General features: G+C 42.8%; 3 protein-coding genes across 8 annotated transcripts in view; 1 reads left to right on the top strand and 2 right to left on the bottom strand.

Annotated features, from left to right (window-relative positions):
* LOC106573723 (nuclear pore complex protein Nup93) overlaps window positions 1-10,796 on the bottom strand; it is a 37,364-nt gene extending 26,568 nt beyond the window's left edge. Inside the window, exons 1-4 of one of the 4 annotated variants that reach the window (XM_014149030.2) lie at window positions 10,600-10,796; window positions 10,407-10,475; window positions 9,578-10,236; window positions 1,568-1,754 (exon numbers count right to left, since the gene is read on the bottom strand). In XM_014149030.2, the coding sequence (XP_014004505.1) occupies window positions 1,568-1,746 (179 nt within the window). In that variant the 5' untranslated portion in view covers window positions 1,747-1,754; window positions 9,578-10,236; window positions 10,407-10,475; window positions 10,600-10,796. Of the gene's footprint in view, window positions 1-1,567; window positions 1,755-2,206; window positions 2,319-5,664; window positions 5,841-9,577; window positions 10,237-10,406; window positions 10,476-10,599 lie in introns of those variants that run through there. The other 3 variants (XM_014149029.2, XM_045697168.1, XM_014149031.2) reach the window with 3 other exon arrangements.
* On the bottom strand, window positions 10,033-10,624 carry LOC100136589 (metallothionein A). Its single transcript, NM_001123677.1, has 3 exons — window positions 10,600-10,624; window positions 10,407-10,475; window positions 10,033-10,236 (listed from the first exon to the last, which is right to left on the bottom strand). The coding sequence occupies exons 1-3, from the start codon at window positions 10,622-10,624 to the stop codon at window positions 10,145-10,147; spliced, it is 186 nt and encodes a 61-aa protein (NP_001117149.1). The 3' UTR covers window positions 10,033-10,144.
* A 1,184-nt stretch (window positions 10,797-11,980) lies between the features above and the next one.
* On the top strand, window positions 11,981-18,489 carry bbs2 (Bardet-Biedl syndrome 2). 3 transcript variants are annotated; one of them, XM_014148664.2, is made up of 18 exons: window positions 11,981-12,094; window positions 13,273-13,401; window positions 13,514-13,741; window positions 13,915-14,040; window positions 14,172-14,234; window positions 14,381-14,458; window positions 14,612-14,716; window positions 14,858-14,944; window positions 15,148-15,283; window positions 15,380-15,519; window positions 15,836-15,977; window positions 16,374-16,545; window positions 16,744-16,873; window positions 17,036-17,158; window positions 17,252-17,389; window positions 17,504-17,616; window positions 17,741-17,889; window positions 18,001-18,489. In XM_014148664.2, exons 2-18 carry the CDS (start codon window positions 13,285-13,287, stop codon window positions 18,105-18,107), a joined length of 2,154 nt encoding a protein of 717 aa, XP_014004139.1. In that variant the 5' UTR covers window positions 11,981-12,094; window positions 13,273-13,284; the 3' UTR covers window positions 18,108-18,489.
* The last annotated feature ends 281 nt before the right edge of the window (window positions 18,490-18,770 follow it).

Here is an 18,770-nt window from a genome sequence, read left to right as displayed (position 1 = left end):
TTGTGCGATGGTTATCAAGGGGCAAAGTATTGACAGGTTTTTTTAATTGAGAGACGAGCTTAAAGTGTTCTTTAATTTTCACTTGTCTGACCGCTTGCATGATGACGGATTTCTCACACGACTGGCCTATCTGGGTGATGTTTTTTCCTCGCCTGAATGATCTGAATCTAGGATTACAGGGACTCTCCACAACTATATTCAATGTGCAGGACAAAATTGAGGCTAAGAAGTTGGAGCTCTTCTCTGTCTGCATTAACAAGGACAACACACAGGTCTTTCCATCATTGTATGATTCTTTTGTGTGCAAATGAACTCAAGCTTACGGACAATGTCAAATGTGATATAGCGAAGCATGAGTGAGTTGGGTGAGCAATTACGCAGGTACTTTCCCAAAACGGATGACACAAACAACTGAATTCGTTATCCCTTTCATGCCTTGCCTCCAGTCCACTTACCGATATCTGAACAAGACAGCCTCATCGAAATTGCAACAAGCGGTTCTGTGAAAATTGTATTTAATCAGAAGCCCCTGTCAGATGGATTGGGCTGCGCTCAGAGTATCCTGCCTTGGCAAATTGCGCTGTTAAGACTGATGCCCTTTGCAACCACGTACCTATGTGAGAGTGGATACTCGGCCCTCACTAGCATGAAAACTAAATACAGGCACAGACTGTGTGTGGAAAAGGATTTAAGACTGAGACTCTCTCCAATACAACCCATCATCGCAGAGTTATGTGCATCCTTTCAAGCACACCCTTCTCATTAAGCTGTGGTGAGTTAACCATTTTTGATGAACAAATAAGTGTTTATATGTAAGATGGCTAAATAAAAGAGCAAAAATATTTATTATTATTACTTGTGCCCTGGTCCTATAAGAGCTCTGTCACTTACCACAAGCTGGGTTGTGGCAAAAACTCACTCATTCTTATGTTTAATAAATGTATTGTATAGGGTGTGTGGCAGGCTTACAATGATGGCAAAAAACAACATTTGAGAGTGCGCTGACTCTGGTGCTAGAGGGGGTACGCAGCTGGAGGTTGAATGTTTAAAGGGGTACAGGACTATAAAAAGTTTGGAAACCACTGCTCTAGAGGGCATGAGGAGCATGAAGTAAGTTCACTGCAATGCAGAACATAACAGAGCTACACTGCGTTTCATATGCCAGTGAAATGTGGGGAGCAGCATTAACCTGCCATCATAAATCCGTTCTTAAAGACATCTCCTATAACAGAACAGCTCCAATAAACTGGGTGTCCAAGAGTACAAATACTGATGAAACATATCTGTCCTCTATTTCACACACAATAGTGACAATATCACATAATTGCAAGTAGTCCAAACGCAGTCAGATGTATTGTCATCTGAAAAATAACCAATCACAATGATGAGCTTTTGTGCAGATGACTTCAACATCTTACTACCATCAGCCTCGTTCATTACAGGGGAAATAATGAGATATTACTAGAAAAGGGAACTGGCCTACACTTCACATGTGATTTCAATGTGTGGATAATCTCTAAAATAAAATAAATATCTGTGACTGACTGATACACAAGAGGGAACATACGCTTTCACGTCAGCAGCGTCTTGCGACGTTCGGGTTAGGGTGCGGGAACGTAGTCTCTCTCCAGCCTGCTGGATCTCCTGAAGGTTCCTCTCAACATGGGGAAGCTCAGACACAGCCTCAGTCTCCGCCGCAAGCTGCTCCGCCTGCTGCAGGAGCTCTCCAAAGCCCTCCGCTTCCATGGCAACCACTAGAAGTTAAAGGACAGAATGGCTGGATTAAAAACCAATGACTATTCTGGATTAAATTACATGCAATCTTTATGGCTGTACCAGATTGAGTCACATGATAGTGTGTTACAGTGCAGTCGGAAAGTATTCAGACTCCTAGACGTTTTCCACATTGTTACGTTACAGCCTTATTCTAAAATGGATAAAATAAAAAATTTCCTAAACAATCAACACACAAATCCCCATGACGACAAAGTGAAAACAGGTTCTTAGACATTTTTGCAAATGTTTTCAAAATAAAAAACAGAAATAGCTTATTTACATAAGTATTCAGCCCCTTTGCTATGAGACTCAAAATTGAGCTCAGGTGCATCATTTTTACAGTGATCATCCTTGAGATGTTTCTACAACTTGATTGAAGTCCACCTGTGGTAAATTCAATTGATTGGACATGATTTGGAAAGGCACACACCTGTCTATATAAGGTCCCACAGTTGAAAGTGCAGGTCAGAGCAAAAACCAAGCCATGTGGTCGAAGGAATTGTCCGTAGAGCTCCGAGACAGGATTGTGTCGAGGCACAGATCTGGGGAAGGGTAACAAAACATTTCCTGCAGCATTTAAGGTCCCCAAAAACAGTGGCCTCCATCATTCTTAAATGGAATAAGTTTGGAACCACCAAGAATCTTCCTAGAGCTTGCCCCCAGGCCAAACTGAGCAATTGGGGGAGAAGGGCCTTGGTCAGGGAGGTGACCAAGAACCCAATGGTCACTCTGACAGAGCTCCAGATTTCCTCTGTGGAGGTGGGAGAACCTTTCAGAAAGACAACCATCTCTTCAGTACTCCACCAATCAAGCCTTTATGGTAGAGTGGCTAGACGGAAGCCACTCCTCAGTAAAAGGCACGGCAGCCTGCTTGTAGTTTGCCAAAAGGCACCTAAAGGCCTCACAGACCATGAGAAACAAGATTCTCTGGTCTGATGAAACCAAGTTGGACTCTTTGGCCTGAATGCCAAGCGTCATGTCTGGAGGAAACCTAACACAATCACTACGGTGAAGCATGTTGGTGGCAGCATCATGCTGTGGGGATGTTTTTCAGCGCTAGGGACTGGGAGTCAGGATCGAGGGAAAGATGAACAGAGTAAAGTACAGCGAGATCCTTGATAAAAACCTGCTCCAGAGTGCTCAGGACCTCAGACTGGGGCGAAGGTTCACCAACAAGACAATGACCCTAAGCACACAGCCAAGACAACACGGGAGTGGCTTCGGGACAAGTCTCCGAATGTCCTTGAGTGCCACAGCCAGAGCCCGGACTTGAACCCTATCTAAAATCTCTGGAGACACCTGAAAATAGCTGTGCAGCAACACTCCCCATTCAACCTGACTGAGCTTGAGAGGATCTGCAGAGAAGAATGGGAGAAACTCCCCAAATACAGGTGTGCCAAACTTGTAGCGTCATACCCAAGAAGACTCGAGGCTGTACTTGCTGCCAAAGGTGCTTCAAAAAAGTACTGAGTAAAGGTTATGTAAATAGAATATTTCATTTTTTTATACATTTGCAACCATTTAAAAAAAAACTGTTGCCAGAGAATTTAATGTTCATTTCTCTACCAACGTCGTTTGGAAAATTTGGCAGTATGTCCAACCGGCTTCACAACCGCAGACCATGTGGAACCACACCAGCCCAGGACCTCCACATCCGGCTTCTTCACCTGCGGGATCGTCTGAGACCAGACACCCGATGAAACTGAGGAGTATTTCTGTCAGTAATAAAGCCCTTTTGTGGGGAAAATCTCATTCGGATTGGCTGGGCCTGGCTGCCCAGTGTGTGGGCCTATGCCATCCCATGGGTGCACCCCTGCCCAGTCATGTGAAATTAATAGATTAAGGCCTAATGAGTTTTAGACAATTGACTGATTTCCTTATAGGAACTGGAACTCAGTAAAATTGTTGAAATTGTTGCGTTAACTTCTTATGGATGGTGGCAGTATTGAGTCGCTTGGATGACTGACGTGCCCAGAGTAAACGGCCTCCTACTCACTCCCAGAAACTAAGATATGGATATTATTAGTAGATTTGTATAGAAAACACTGAAGTTTCTAAAACTGTTTGAATGATGTCTGAGTATAACAGAACTCATATGGCAAGCAAAAACCTGAGAAAAAAATCCAACCAGGAAGTGATTAGTAATTTTTCTATCTAATCCCTGTTCAAACTACAGTGTCTGTGGGGTCATTTTGCACTTCCTAAGGCTTCCATTGGCTGTCAACAGCCTTGCGTCTCCTGTTACTGGGCAGAGAATAGCTCAGTCAATGAGTGGACTGCCTGGGAGCAGTGAGTTGTTTACTGCGCGGGCACGTTTGGAGCGCCGCTCATTCTTTTTCTTCTGTAATGAATACGCTATTGTCCGGTTGGAATATTATCGATGTTTTATGTTAAAAAGACCCTAAGGATTGATTGTAATGAAATTTACAGAAAAATCGCCCTTGCAAGAAAATGTGTTGCATTGACATGGAAATCGGATTTCCCTCTCCCAATTACAAGATGGCTCTCTGAAATGAGTAAGTAGATTCCTCTGGAGAAGATTACCTATGCTTTCAGAAATAAATTCTACCACTTTGTGAAAATATGGCAGCCATTCCTGAACTATATGGAAACACTTCCATTGAGGTTGGTGGATGTGAGCTTGTAGATCAATGTAGATTGATGCAGCTATTGTCTCTCTGTAATGTACTGTTTGTATTGCTTTGTGCATATGTTGGTATCTCTTGTCATTTGTCTTATTTAGTCATTAGTATTATTACTATTCCAATTTAACTCATTATTTGTATTTTGCCATTGTTTTAATGGGGGGGGGTTGATTTACCTTTTGTCATAGTACTTACTCTAGCTGTGTTGTATTGTTGTGGAATAACTTAAAAATAAAAAATATATTTAAAATAAAAAAAAGTGTATTTTGTTGCGTTCATTTCCAGTCAAACTGTACCACACAAGTCTCAAAGAAGTCGAACAAAAGACACATTATTGTGGCTGCAGCAGAAAAGTTTTTGGGACGATGCAAGAGGTACTGGCGACGGAAAACCCGCCCTTCCAGGTTCCCCTGGAGTCCGTGTAGGATTCAGATCTGTTTTATTTATTTATTTTTAACAGAAAAGTTGTTGGATTTCTTTTTTGGTAGTTCAGTTTTTGGGGTACTCGTGTTTCCATCCCGCATAGTAGGTTGCGGGATGCACATTACATTGTGGGGATCGCCAATATAATCATAGAAGATGATGATTTTGCACGTGCCAGAAATGTCTACTGCAGTACCAGTGCTGAAAATAGTCGGGTAAAGGATACTTTCCTGTGGACATTTTGTCTCAAATTTCGTTGAGCGTCGTGTGTATCTTTCGAAACGTACATTTTGTAAATAACATGTTAATTGTGTTGTCGAGATGGACTGGTCAGTGTTTATTATTCTGCCATAGCATGTGAAATGTCATTTGTCTGTTTGGAGCCTTTTGCTCTGTTGTCCACAATGTCGGCGTAAATAACTTGACGTTGTTACTACATAGCTTTTCACCGAGTTGTGAGTTTTCTGAGCATTACCTGCATCAAGATGCATGCAGCCACGCAATGACAGCTGAATCGAAACCAGCGCGCGCATGCCCCCTTGGCACGATGAGCAACTAGGCTGGTTAGCTAACTAGCGTGGAAAGCCTAGAATAACTGATTTTGATACGACTGCCCACAACAACATCGGGAGTCTGTGTATTAGACTCCCGACATTGTGTCCCAAAGCTAACAACACTAATACGAATTACACATTTAAGAATCAGTTATTTTACAGGTACAAAGCAAGCTAGCACTTTAGCAAGCTAACTATAGCTAAACTAGTGGCATGCAACGGCAGGTTCATAACTTGTTGTAACGCGTATTAGCTGGGTAACTTACATGAATCCTAGACAGCAAATTATCCTTTCCCTTGTTCCACAAATAGTAGTTATGACAGTTGTTTTCACTCTTTTGCGCTTATCTCATTTGTTTTCCAGTCGGAGATACGTTTTACCCCGGCACTTCTGAGGTCGAGCCTGATTGGACGAGGCCTCGTTTTATTCTTCTTCGATGAGGTTTAATAGCGGTTGCCATCCAATAAATGTTGTAATACCGCCACCTACTAGACTGGAGTTTAAATCCCTTATACCTTGCTTGAAAAAAATACATGACAACTAAACAAAATACCCTACGATCTAACAGTAAACTCACTAAAAAATATATTTAAAAAACCCCAGCCCACTATTAATCTATTTAGTCCTACTTCAGGCCAACACCCTGCAACTTTGTAGTATTTTGTTTATTTATGTACTATTTTTTTATGTTATTGGCTCAGGAATTGTTTTTTGTCTTTACATACAGCCAGGAAGATAACTCACCAGAACTTCCAGCATTACGACTAGGATTACGACTTCCCTGGAGTGGATCCTTTGTTTGCTCGCCCCAGAGCAATTGAACTTATTCCAGAGGCTGACCCAAAACAACGCCGGCGGAGAAGAGGTACTCGAGGTGTTCTTCTGGTCCGACTTAGGAAGCGTGCACACCACCCACTGCTCCGGAGTATTTTACTCACTAATGTCCAATCTCTGGATAATAAAATTGATGAGCTCAAGGCGAGAGTTGCTTTTCAGAGAGACACCAGGGATTGTAACATACTCTCCTTCACGGAAACATGGCTCTCTCGAGATACACTGTCTGACTCTGTAAAGCCAGTTGGGTTCTCAGTACATCGCACCAACAGGAACAAACATATCTCTGGGAAGAAGGGTGGAGGTATATGTTTTATGATTAACGACTTATGGTGTAACTGTAATAACATACAGAAACTTAAATCCCCCCCCAGCGGATACCACGGCGGCCCTCAAAGAATTTCACTGTACTTTATGCAAACTGGAAACCACATATCCTGAGGCTGAATTTATTGTAGCTGGGGATTTTAACAAAGCAAATTTGAGGAAAAGGCTCCCGAAATTCTATCAACATATTGATTGTTGTACTCGCGCTGCTAGAACCCTTGACCATTGCTATACTACCTTCCAGAATGCATATACGGCCCTCCGTTCAGCATTTCAATAGCGTTTCAATCGGTAACTTCACTCACTCTGAGACCTCGAAGTAGTTGTTCCCCTTGCTCTGCAAGGGCCACAGCTTTTGTGGAGCGATTGGTAACGATGCTTCGTGGGTGTCAGTTGAGTGCAGAGGGTCCCTGGTTCAAGCCCAGGTAGGGGCGAGAAGAGGGACGGAAGCTATGCTGTTACATATGTATATAGTGTATTCTATACTACACCACTGACTATTAAACAGCCATCTCCAGCACATCAGAGGCTGCTGCCTATAGACATAGATTAGGAATCACTAGCCACTTTAAGGAAATTAAACACTAGGCACTTTAATAATGTCTCCTATCTTGCATTACTCATCTCATGTGTAAACTGTACTCTATAGTATGGTATCTTAGTCACTTTACTTGTTTGTAAATATTGCATCACCCATCTCATATTTATATACTGTACTCTATACTATGCCACTGAGTCTTAGTCCAATGCCTCTCTGACATATACAGTGCTGTGAAAAAGTATTTGCCACCTTCCCAGGAGCGGCTGGCCTACCAAAATTACCCCAAGAGCACAGTGACGACTCATCCAAGAGGTCACAAAAGAACCCACAATTATGGTCAGTGTTCATGACGCAACCATAAGAAAGAGACTGGGCAAAAATGGCATCCATGGCAGAGTTCCAAGGCAAAAACCACTGCTGACCAAAAAGAACATAAAGGCTCATCTCACTTTTGGCAAAAAAACATCTTAATGATCCCCAAGTCTTTTGGGAAAATATTCTGTGGACTGACGAGACAAAAGTTTAACTTTTTGGAAGGTGTGCGTCCCGTTACATCTGGCGTAAAAGTAACACAGCATTTCAGAAAAAGAACATCATATCAACAGTCAAATGTGGTGGTGGTAGTGTGATGGTCTGGGGCTGCTTCGCTGCTTCAGGACCTGGATGACTTGCTGTGATTGATGGAACCATGAATTCTGCTCTCTACCAAAACATCTTGAAGGAGAATGTCCAGCCATCAGTTTGTGACCTCAAGCTGAAGCGCACTTGGGTTTTGCAGCAGGACAATGATCCAAAACACACCAGCAAGTCCACCTCTGAATGGCTTAAAAAAAAGTGGCCTAGTCAAAGTGGCCTAGTCAAAGTCCGGACTTGAATCTGATTGATATGCTGTGGCGTGACCTAAAAGGCGCTTCATGCTCTCAAACCCTCCAATGTGGCTGAATTAAAACAATTCTGCAAAGAAGAGTGGGCCAAAATCCCTCCACAGTGAAGTGAAAGACTCATTGCCAGTAATTGCAAATGCTTGATTGCAGTTGTTGCTGAGGGTGTCACAATCAGTTATTAGGGGGCAATTACTTTTAACATCGGGCCATGAAGGTTCAGATAGCTTTTTTCCCTTAATAGATTCACTTAACCCAAGTCAACACAAAATGCAGTTTATCTTTGTGTAATGTTTAAAATGTTTCAGATCAAACGTTTACGTGTGAATAATGTGCAAAAAAATAAGGAAGGGGGTAAATACTTTTTCACAGCACTGTATGTATATATGTATAGGGGCAGCAGGTAGCCTAGTGGTTAGAGTGTTGGGCCAGTAACCAAACGATTGCTAGCTCGAATCCCTGAGCTGACGAGGTACAAATCTGTCGTTCTGCCCCTGAACAAGGCAGTTAACCCACTGTCCCTAGGCCGTCATTGTAAATAAGAATGTGTTCTTAACTGACTTGTAGTTAAAGGTTAAATAAATATTCTTAACCCATTCCTTAGATTTACGTGTATTTTTGGTATATGTTGTGAAACTGTTAGATATTACTGCCCTGTCGGAGCTTGAAGCCCAAGCATTTCGTTACACCCGCAATAACATCTGCTAAACACGTATGTGACCAATAACATTTGATTTGAAAGGATGGGACGCCACTTAACACATCCTGTAATTCTTCTGACGTCAAGAGCTTGCACACCAAAATATCTCTGCAGCTGCCACCACAACCTCAATTTTCTGCGCCTTAAGTTCCATCCCTGCAGTACAATTGATAACCATTGCTATAAATCTAATCTTACTGAAACATCACTTGTCCTATCGCTCTGTACTGGTACATATCTACTACACACCACTCCTCTCAGGTTCCCTCCCCTATGAACCATCTTCCTCAGCATATGACAACTTCTGCACTACTCTAACCCTGGAAACCTCAACCTGCCCTTCTCACCGGTCATTTCGAATCCCCATCCCTACAATTAACACTACTTTCCCCAATGCTAGATTTGTCTCGTGCCTTTAAGCACACTTAGGAACCTCCCTCCACATGCCCATAAGCTAGACACCTGTAACGTAATGTATTCGGCACAAAAGCTCGTACAGGATAACACTGTCGGGCAAAGACTCAATACCAAAACGCAAAAGAGAACTCGTTTCACCACTCACGCCACACCAAACACCGGGAATCTTCCCCCTTCAGTTGGTCAACTTCACAGCTACCCCAGTAATCACTCCTTTCAATGGCGTACCTTTCTTGAAACAATTAATACATCTTGCCCCCATTTGGAGCGCCTGTTCCTTCTGACCAGCAGAAACAAACAATCACAAGAGCACTTCTGGTTACCCACACCACAAATAGGTCAGCCGAAGGGCAAGGGTCCACTTACGCAACAAGAAAATCCTGACCTGAGAACGTCAACTCCAATACTTCGCCCTCATTCAATTCCATTTCACACTTTCTACAATTCTTTAACAAACCCTCTCCCCCTTCCGACCTACCTCACCTCTTACGCCGTATTTTAAGTCTGCAGCTCCTTAAACGCCACTTGACAGATCTTGTTCTTGCAGTCAAGGACGCCATTTGCCTGGCTGTCAGCACGAACCCCTCAGTGCATCCCACTTGGAATAGCGCTGCGGCATCTTGATATTCCTTAATAGCTACCGCGACGACTTCTCACGTCAAAGAGTTCTGGTTCCACCAAGGACTATAACGCTCAGCGATCATGCCTCATAACAAGACCTTGCGCTTTGTAGTCATCAGCTCTCACGCCACCTGCTGTGCTGGCTGGTTAAGGTGATCGATCTTGCGCCTCAATTTAAACATATTTTAGTAAAATGATAAACTGGTTTCCCAGAAGCGAGCAATTGCTCTTTTGAGTACAGACATGATTTTACCCCTTATGTCCCACAGCCCAACAACTCCAGTAACCCAAGTAAGTCAAAGAAACTTGAATAAGTTAGATGCAATTTATTGCCTTACATTTGACAAAGTACAAAACCTATGCTCAAGATGGTACAACGTCAGTCATAGGGAATGGACTTCATTGTGATGTAATACACCAGGCCTCACTGACAACAGCTGGTATCACAAGTCTTGCCCTTGCACACGCAGCCTGAGGCACACTTGCTGCAGCCGGAAGGACAGCAGTCGCAGCAACCTGATGGGCCGAAAAATAATCGATTAGTGATGACCAAAGACTACTGCGTAGCCTACTAATGAGGCAATTGAGGTTAATCATGGGGCTTTAAAGTGCCACCAGCGATAAGAAAAAAAAGACTATTGGCCTAATAACACTAGTTGGATTTAGAATATAACAGAAACACTTACTTGCTTTCTTACAACTGGTGCATGCACAGTTGGAGCACTTGCAGGATCCACCGCAGTTGCAAGATCCAGCTACAAACAAACAGTTCAGTCAGGTAATTGCTTGTTGCCTGGTAAGATTTTCGAAATAAATACGCTTAAGGCGTATCCATAGCCTATGTCCTTGATAAATTGATCAATGTACATGATAACTTACTTTTGGAGCATTCACAAGGATCCATTTTCCAGTTTTTGAGCTCCCTTCTTTATCCGAATGGATCGTAGTAGTTTGGCTGGGTGTCAGTGGTGTGTTGTCAGCTTTTAATGTCTAGCTAGCGAGACTTCGACTTTATAGCGTCCGGGCAGACCGGTGCGGTGTGCAAAACAGAGTCGCGGGTTCTCGCAGACAGATCATTATAATAGGCTTGCTTGCACACGGTTTATTATCTAGAGCGAAAACATTCCCATCAAGGGAAGAGTAGCCTATTGTTTCAATAGACTACATAGCCTAATTACCATGTTGTTGACAAATTATTCATTCAAATACAGCTCCCCATTATGTTACTATGCAAACATTGATTAGGATTTATATTTATTTAGGAATGCCTTCAAATAACCCACTGGGTCTGGACTTTCGTTAACGTTTAGTTACCAGATATTGTTATTTTACAGGCACACTAAATTTCTTGTTCAAATTCATGATGATTGAAAGTGTTACAGCCTATAGGAACATCTAATCTAGGACTACTAGGCTCTAGATTTAGAATGAGAAAATGTATGTAATTCTAGATGTAAACTTGTCGGGAAGAATTTGAATGTATAGTGTTTATGACAAATAGATGTAAACGACGATTTAGGCTATAAATCACTACATTGACTGGTTTTCGACTGGACAGTCATCGTTATTGTGCACACGGTACACAACAGTTGGGCAATTGTTCTTTTGTCACTTTTCCGGGTGAATTTGCTGTCATTAGTGCTGTGTTGAGAGCTTCCATGTCCATGCTTCCCTTATTTGCACACGGGCAGCGCTCGTGAGCAACATTCTAATGAGAATAAATCACTTTGCACTCGTCGACTGACTGTTAGTATTTTCCCTGAATCTCCTGCCTGAGTAATTGAGCTGTGTCATACCACAAACATTGTGCCATGTTATACAAATAGTCACTGACAGTACCAGCTACAATTAATTACAAACGACCGTAATGAAAACAGTGATGCTACCAGAACTGTCATTGGCCTAACATAAAAAATATTTCATATTTCATCATATAAAATGAAGATATATGAACTTTTGTTAAAGTTAAGCATGTAATTTACCATAATATGAATCATAGTCAATACAGAAACATATAATATAATGGAATATAATACATGTTTTCCCGGTGAGGAACTTATTTTTTGGAGTAAAAATAAATAAAACGTTTTTTTTAAACTTATTGTTGAAAAATTTAATGAAGCCTGTTTATTCAACGATTACCTCAAAGCACTTTGTACTGTGTAGTGTTGTGCTCGCGATAAAGTGAGGGAGTTATTTTATGCTGGCCAAGGTTGAACCGGGAAAAGGCCCACACGTCATCAGGCGAAAGCGGGGAGGGAGGAGCGCCTTTCTCAACTCGAACAGTAATCTGCTCCTTGCTCTGTCATTTTGTCAACAAGGCATCATGGTGTGTCGTCCAGAAGCCTACAACATCGTTTTCCATTAAATAAAGGTTTGAATTTTCTAACTCGTTTTAATTGGGAATAAAGCTCAAAAGCAATCACTTTTGCATTTGAAACATAATCCTTCTCATTACTCCAGTGCTCCTAAATCACTTTGTTTTGAGCTGATTTTGCGTTTACATCACTGCGTTCACATCCTAATCGGAATTAGGAAACGCGGAAATGTCCGATTATCTGATTCGTTCAACGCGGCACGGTTCCAAAACGAACGGAATCAACTTTCATCCGGTGCAGAACACGCTTACACGGGCTCCCTGGGCGAGATTAATCGAACCCCCTCAGTGTTTATGCGGGGCACCTGGCTCATGTGCGGGAGGCAGCCCGGTTGCTACCAACTTTCAGGCGGTGCAAAACACGCTTACACGAGCGCCCGGGCGAGATTAATCGAACCCCCTCAGTAACTTCAGAAGATTTGAGTGACAAGTTACGTCATTTGCAAGAGGGAAAGCATCTTGTTGCCTTGTATTCGGACGTTAGCATAGCATGCTTGTAGCTAGCTAACCCATAAACATTGACAGTTAAAGACAGCTAAACATCGAGGACTTCGGTAAGATATCATCTCACCTTATCACATGTTCCATTCATATGCGTAAAATGCAATGCTTTGTATGTTGAAAAATATCGTGTCTTGTTGCAGCTGGAAATGGTGGATAGCATGCTAGCTAGTTAGCTAACGTTAACGTAAATAGCTGTGATGAGTTACAATCAATCTGACTGTCTCGTGCCAGTCGTGGATGTCTTCATGATTAGGAAAGTGAATTACTCAAATGTTGCACTCGAGTACTAACATTATTTTAATTGGTCATAGCTATGCTATCTTTGTAGTTATCTGTTTATCTAATGTTGGCTATTTTTGAAGATAATGAGGAGCCAATGAACATAGCTAACTAGAGAGAAAACTACAGGGATTAGCTAGATGAAAAGCTTTGACAAGCTGCCCAGTGTTGCTAGGTAACGGGACACCCAGCGGGCGACGAGTAAGCTGTTTATAACATTAGGGTAGTTTGCAAGTATCTGCTAGATTGAAAGAGGGATACAACATCCTTGTTTCTCTAGCAGTAATGATTCGATTTCATACACCACACACACACACACACACACACACACACACACACACACACACACACACACACACCATATGTACCATGATTGGTTATTATTGTTGTAGGATTGTGCCACCATGTTGGTGCCTATATTCACCCTCAAGCTGAACCATAAAATCAACCCTCGCATGGTTACAATGGGCAAGTTTGATGGGATCCACCCATGCCTTACTGCAGCCACACAAGCAGGGAAGGTATGGCCTCACTCAGTTCTCTTTGATTGTTTCTCCATTTACATGTGTGCATGAAGTATGCATTGAAGTATAGCACTCCAGTGAAGTTATTCAATTTTCTCTCTTCCATCAGGTGTTTATCCATAACCCTCACACACGTGGCCAGCGGCAGGCAGCCCACCGTCTGAGTCAGAGTGCCCAGGATTCGGACATCTCTCTGCTCAATATCAACCAGGCTGTGAGCTGCCTGACAGCTGGCACACTAGGACCCAACACCACTGGAGACACGCTCCTCGTGGGCACCCAGACAAACCTGCTGGCTTATGACGTACACGACAATGCTGACATCTTCTACAGAGAGGTGAGCCAAGGACAGTACAAAGGACTGGACACAACGTTATAACATATCAGTACAGCCTCATGATTCTGTTGTAGCAGCAGTATTACATAAGCCATCTGCCTGCTGAATCATTAACTGAATACAAAGTTGCAAATTAAGATGTAATATCCTTTTTCACATCATATTCTCTATAGGTGACAGATGGGGCCAATGCCATTGTTTTAGGGAAATTGGGGAACATTGAGTCCCCCGTCGCCATCATTGGAGGCAACTGCGCTTTGCAAGGATTTGACTATGAGGGGAGTGACCAGTTCTGGACGGTATGGCTCACGTTCCTCTTACTCTCTTGATTATGTGAACTGTTGTGCAAAAATGAAATTGAAATAAAAATACTTTTACGCAATAGAAAAGTGATAACTGTTGATGTTTGTTTCTATGGGTTCATTTTCAGGTCACGGGGGATAATGTGCGATCATTGGTGCTCTGTGATTTTACTGGTGATGGAAAAAATGAGGTGTTGCATTTCATTTGTTATCCAAAGATGAAAGCAAATACTTTGAAATATAAAACTCAACGATTTCAGATGTTGTGTTATTAAATAGATAGGTCTATACTAGATCCTAAAATGGGTAATATGCTGTTTTTTTCTGGTCTTTACAGCTTCTTGTCGGATCAGAGGACTTTGACATTAGGGTATTCAAAGAAGACGAACTTGTGGCTGAGATTGCTGAAAATGAGGTATTGCTCATCTTACATGAGGCCATGTTGTTTCTAATGTAAATGTAAAATGTAATGCTATTTGATTATGTTTTATGATCTTGATGTTTATAGTACATTGTGTGTCAGCAAAGAGACGATGTGTGCTGATTGCTCTCTCTTTGTGTCATTCAGACGGTTACCTCCCTCTGTCATATGCATGGCAGCAGGTTTGGTTATGCTCTGGCCAACGGCACTGTGGGTGTATATGACCGCACTGCCCGCTACTGGAGAATCAAGGTACTGCAAGTTTTGAATTGGCTGAATATTAGGTTGTTTTCTGTCTAAATGCATCCCTGTCACTTTACACAAAGCATATTACATTTGCACCAGCTTTATGTTTAAATATGTGCCAATAAAGGTTCCTCCTTCTCCCTGCAGTCTAAGAACCATGCAATGAGCATCCATGCATTTGACCTTAACGCTGACGGTGTTGTAGAACTCATCACAGGCTGGTCCAATGGAAAGGTAAACCACCTTGATGTGTCAGTCGATAATCAATTTAGCACCTATTTGTTAAAATGAGTACAGCACCAATCAAGAAGAGTCTTCCAAAGTTCTCTAATCCTTCACTTTGTCACATTGTCTGGAACTGGTTGGCACTTGGCACCAGCCTTTCCTCCAAGTGTAAGGAATGTTGTAAGTCCCCTTGACTTCACCATCATTTACAGATTGATGCACGGAGCGATCGAACAGGTGAAGTCATCTTCAAAGACAACTTCTCGTCCTCTGTGGCTGGAGTGGTGGAAGGGGACTATCGCATGGATGGACAGATCCAGCTCATCTGTACCTCTGTGGAGGGAGAAGGTAAAGACATGTGGAACACAATAGCTATTGAATATTGTTTATTTGTGTGTATGTTTTCAGTAAGTGACATCCAATGTGTTGTGTGCTGGTTGTCAGTGCGTGGCTACCTGCCTGCCAGTAAGGAGATGAAGGGGAACCTGATGGACTCCAGTGTGGAGCAGGATCTGATCCGAGAGCTGAGTCAGCGCAGGCAGAACCTGCTACTGGAACTACGCAACTATGAGGAGAATGCCAAGGTTTCTAGGAACACACACTGACAAACACTTTCACAGAAAGAACTATGAGGATAAAGCTACAACCAAACACACTTTTACATTCATAGATGTGCTGAAACTCTCTGAAGTTAGCATTATATTCTTATAATATTAAAGCCCACACATACAAGCATACACCCACACCCCAGACCAACATTCAAAGACACATTTTCTCAGACATATCAGTTACTGTGAGGAGAACGCTACGATCCTCCCACCTCTTAACTATGTACAGACTACACACTCATGGTGTTTGTGTCATAGTGTAAAATACCTCTTTGTGACTGTGTCTCTGTAGCAGGCTGTCCCAGGAGCTTCAGAACGGGACACCCAGATGGGGGTGATACCAGCCAATACCCAGCTCCAGACTGTCCTCTCTGTCAGAGAAGCCACGGAGTCCCAGAGGTCACATATAGAGCTCAGCATCTCCACGCCGAATGGTAAACACCATCACCCCACACAGATACCCTCCTTACCATCTTCACGGACCACTAACACACTCATGCCCTAGATTTACATTGTCATCAATACCCAGTAAGCAGCTCACTTACACAGAGCTAAAACCACACAGAATCTCACCAAGCTGACCAAACCTCAGCCTGTCCCACATTGAAACCAATGACACTCACCATCCTATAACTCCAGAATGCGCAGCCTCGTGTATTTATTACTGCACTGTTGGAGCTAGGAACACAAGCATTTCGCTACACCTGCAATAACATCTGCTAAATATGTGTATGCGACCAGTAACGTGATGTTATTTGATTTTGATTTGATGTGGCTTACTGTGGTAAGTGAGTGGGCTGGGTACTGACCTCTTGGCATTCCTTCTACAGAGACCATAATTCGAGCCGTGCTGATTTTCGCTGAGGGAATTTTTGAGGGTGAAAGTCATGTGGTACATCCCAGTGCCCAGAATCTATGTGGTTCTATCCGTGTTCCCATCATTCCCCCCAAAGATATCCCTGTGGATCTACACATCAAAGCTTTTGTTGGCGGCAAGAGCAGGTACACATATTTCAATGATGAAAGAGACATAGATGTGTCTTCTGCATAGATGTGTTAGTGTATTGTCTGGAACAATTGATTTGCCAATGAAATTCACTCTTATTATCCAAACATTGTAGTTTCAGTGGAACTTTAGCTCTGTCCAATAAAAATAAAAAACATTTTGTAATTTGATTGTGCTTCTTCTGTTCCCTGCAGCAGTCAGTTCCACGTCTTTGAGATCACACGTCAGCTGCCTCGCTTCTCCATGTATGATCTTAATGTTGAGCCTGAGGCCCCCCAACCTACTGGGAAAGTTACCTTCACCATCAACGACAGGCCACAGAGAGTGAGCACAAACTCTGTATTGCTCTCTCTCACTTACTCTTACTCTTACACACACACACACACACACACTTTCATGTGCTGTCACCTGTGGCGACTTCTGAGCCCTTCTGGCTCCATAGTAATGTTACTGTCACTATCAAATGGTTGTATTCTCTGTCTTTAGGTGGTCATGTGGCTGAACCAGAACTTCCTTCTACTAGAGGGCATTGATACCCCAGACGTGACGTTCACCTCTCTACGTGGCGGAGGACTACTCACCATCAGCATGCTAAGCACTAGTGGAGAGGTATGTCTACATGTCCTAACACGTATCGCTGTGCACAGGATATCTCTAGTATTTCAAAATGGACCCTTCACCTGCCCTTTTCTTTACAATCAGATCACACTAAACACAGACGACATAGACCTGGCAGGGGATCTAGTCCAATCACTGGCTTCCTTCCTGGCCATAGAGGACCTACAGGCAGAGGCAGACTTCCCCACATACTTTGGGGAGCTGCGAACGACCCTAACTGAGGTAAACTCCCCACCTCAGCCTCCACACCAATAGTATTTATCTCATTACCAACCATTTCTCTCATTATTTTGTGTGGTAGGCCCAACATATTTTTGTCATCTATTGTTTTAACAGGTAGATGACTATCACTCTGTCCACCAAAAGCTGACGGCGGCCATAGCAGATCATTCTAATCACATCCGTAACATGCTGGTGCAGGCAGAGGATGCACGGCTCATGGGTGACATGTGAGTGACAACATACCAACCACCACCTCCATGATTTTTCTGTAGGATTCCTTTGCATGGCTCGATAAGGTGATAATGACCTGTTTTTCTTTTTAATCCCTTCATCTTTCTTTGTGCCTGACAGAAGGAACATGAAGAAGCGCTACATTGAGCTCTATGACCTGAACAGAGACCTAATCAATGAGTACAAGATCCGATCCAACAATCACAATGCTCTCCTCGCCTGCCTTAAGTCTGTCAACCAGGCCATTCAGAGGGCAGGGAGACTGAGAGGTGAGTAGGGGTTGACGGAGATTAGTGAAGCATCAGGCTTGAAGAGAATTTCATGTGTGTTTTAAAGGTTTCAGATCTCTGCTAACCTCTCTTCCTCATTGTCTCGCTCAGTGGGAAAGCCAAAGAATCAGGTTATCACAGCCTGCCGAGACGCTATCAAAAACAACAATGTCAACGTCCTGTTCAAGATCATGAAAGCAGGCACAGCCTCTTCCTGAGGGCACCGCACAGTGGTTGCCTGAAATCCTGAAGGGATTGGAATCCCTGAGAGGCCAGTCTGGGGGGAGAAACGGGGGAGGCTTTACATGAGTGAAGAAAGACTAGTTCTCTAGTGGCAAGGCCAGAAGAAGAAACTGGCCTCACCTGGACCCCCAGGTGCCATTGGGCAGCAGTGATGTTTTAGAGGAGTCAGTGGTTGGGAGTAACTGTAAACTTGTATATGTTGTTTTGTAGCCAAAGAACTATACTCCTTGAATGTTAGATGGGACCAGCAGAGTGAGATACATGTTTACTTTTTGTAGATTGTAAATAGACAGGGAACTGTATTATGTGTGTGCAGAAAGAAATGTAACTAAATTAAATTACTGTCTTATAACTAAATTTTTCTGTGTTTTGAGTTTTTCTTTGTAGTATTTGTATTCAAGTCTTGTCAGTTAAATAAATGTATTCCATGTCAGTCTCACCATGCGAACTGAGTCCTGCTCCTAAATTGCAGCCATTTTAGACAGCTAGGGGCTAGAACATATAGTCCCATATTGCAAGGATCACCACGATAAAAGTACATTATCGGACAAATAAGTATGCTAGGTCCTCATCATTATGCCCCCTTCCTCCAAATTCTTGGGAGTCTGTCTCCAGTTGCTGTGCTGGCATCTGGAGCA

The sequence above is a fragment of the Salmo salar genome, chromosome ssa16 (genome assembly GCF_905237065.1).
Source record: "Salmo salar chromosome ssa16, Ssal_v3.1, whole genome shotgun sequence".
Lineage (NCBI taxonomy): Eukaryota > Metazoa > Chordata > Actinopteri > Salmoniformes > Salmonidae > Salmo > Salmo salar.
The sequence above is the reverse complement of the archived record's forward strand: the minus strand, read 5'-3'. Positions and strand labels throughout refer to the sequence as shown.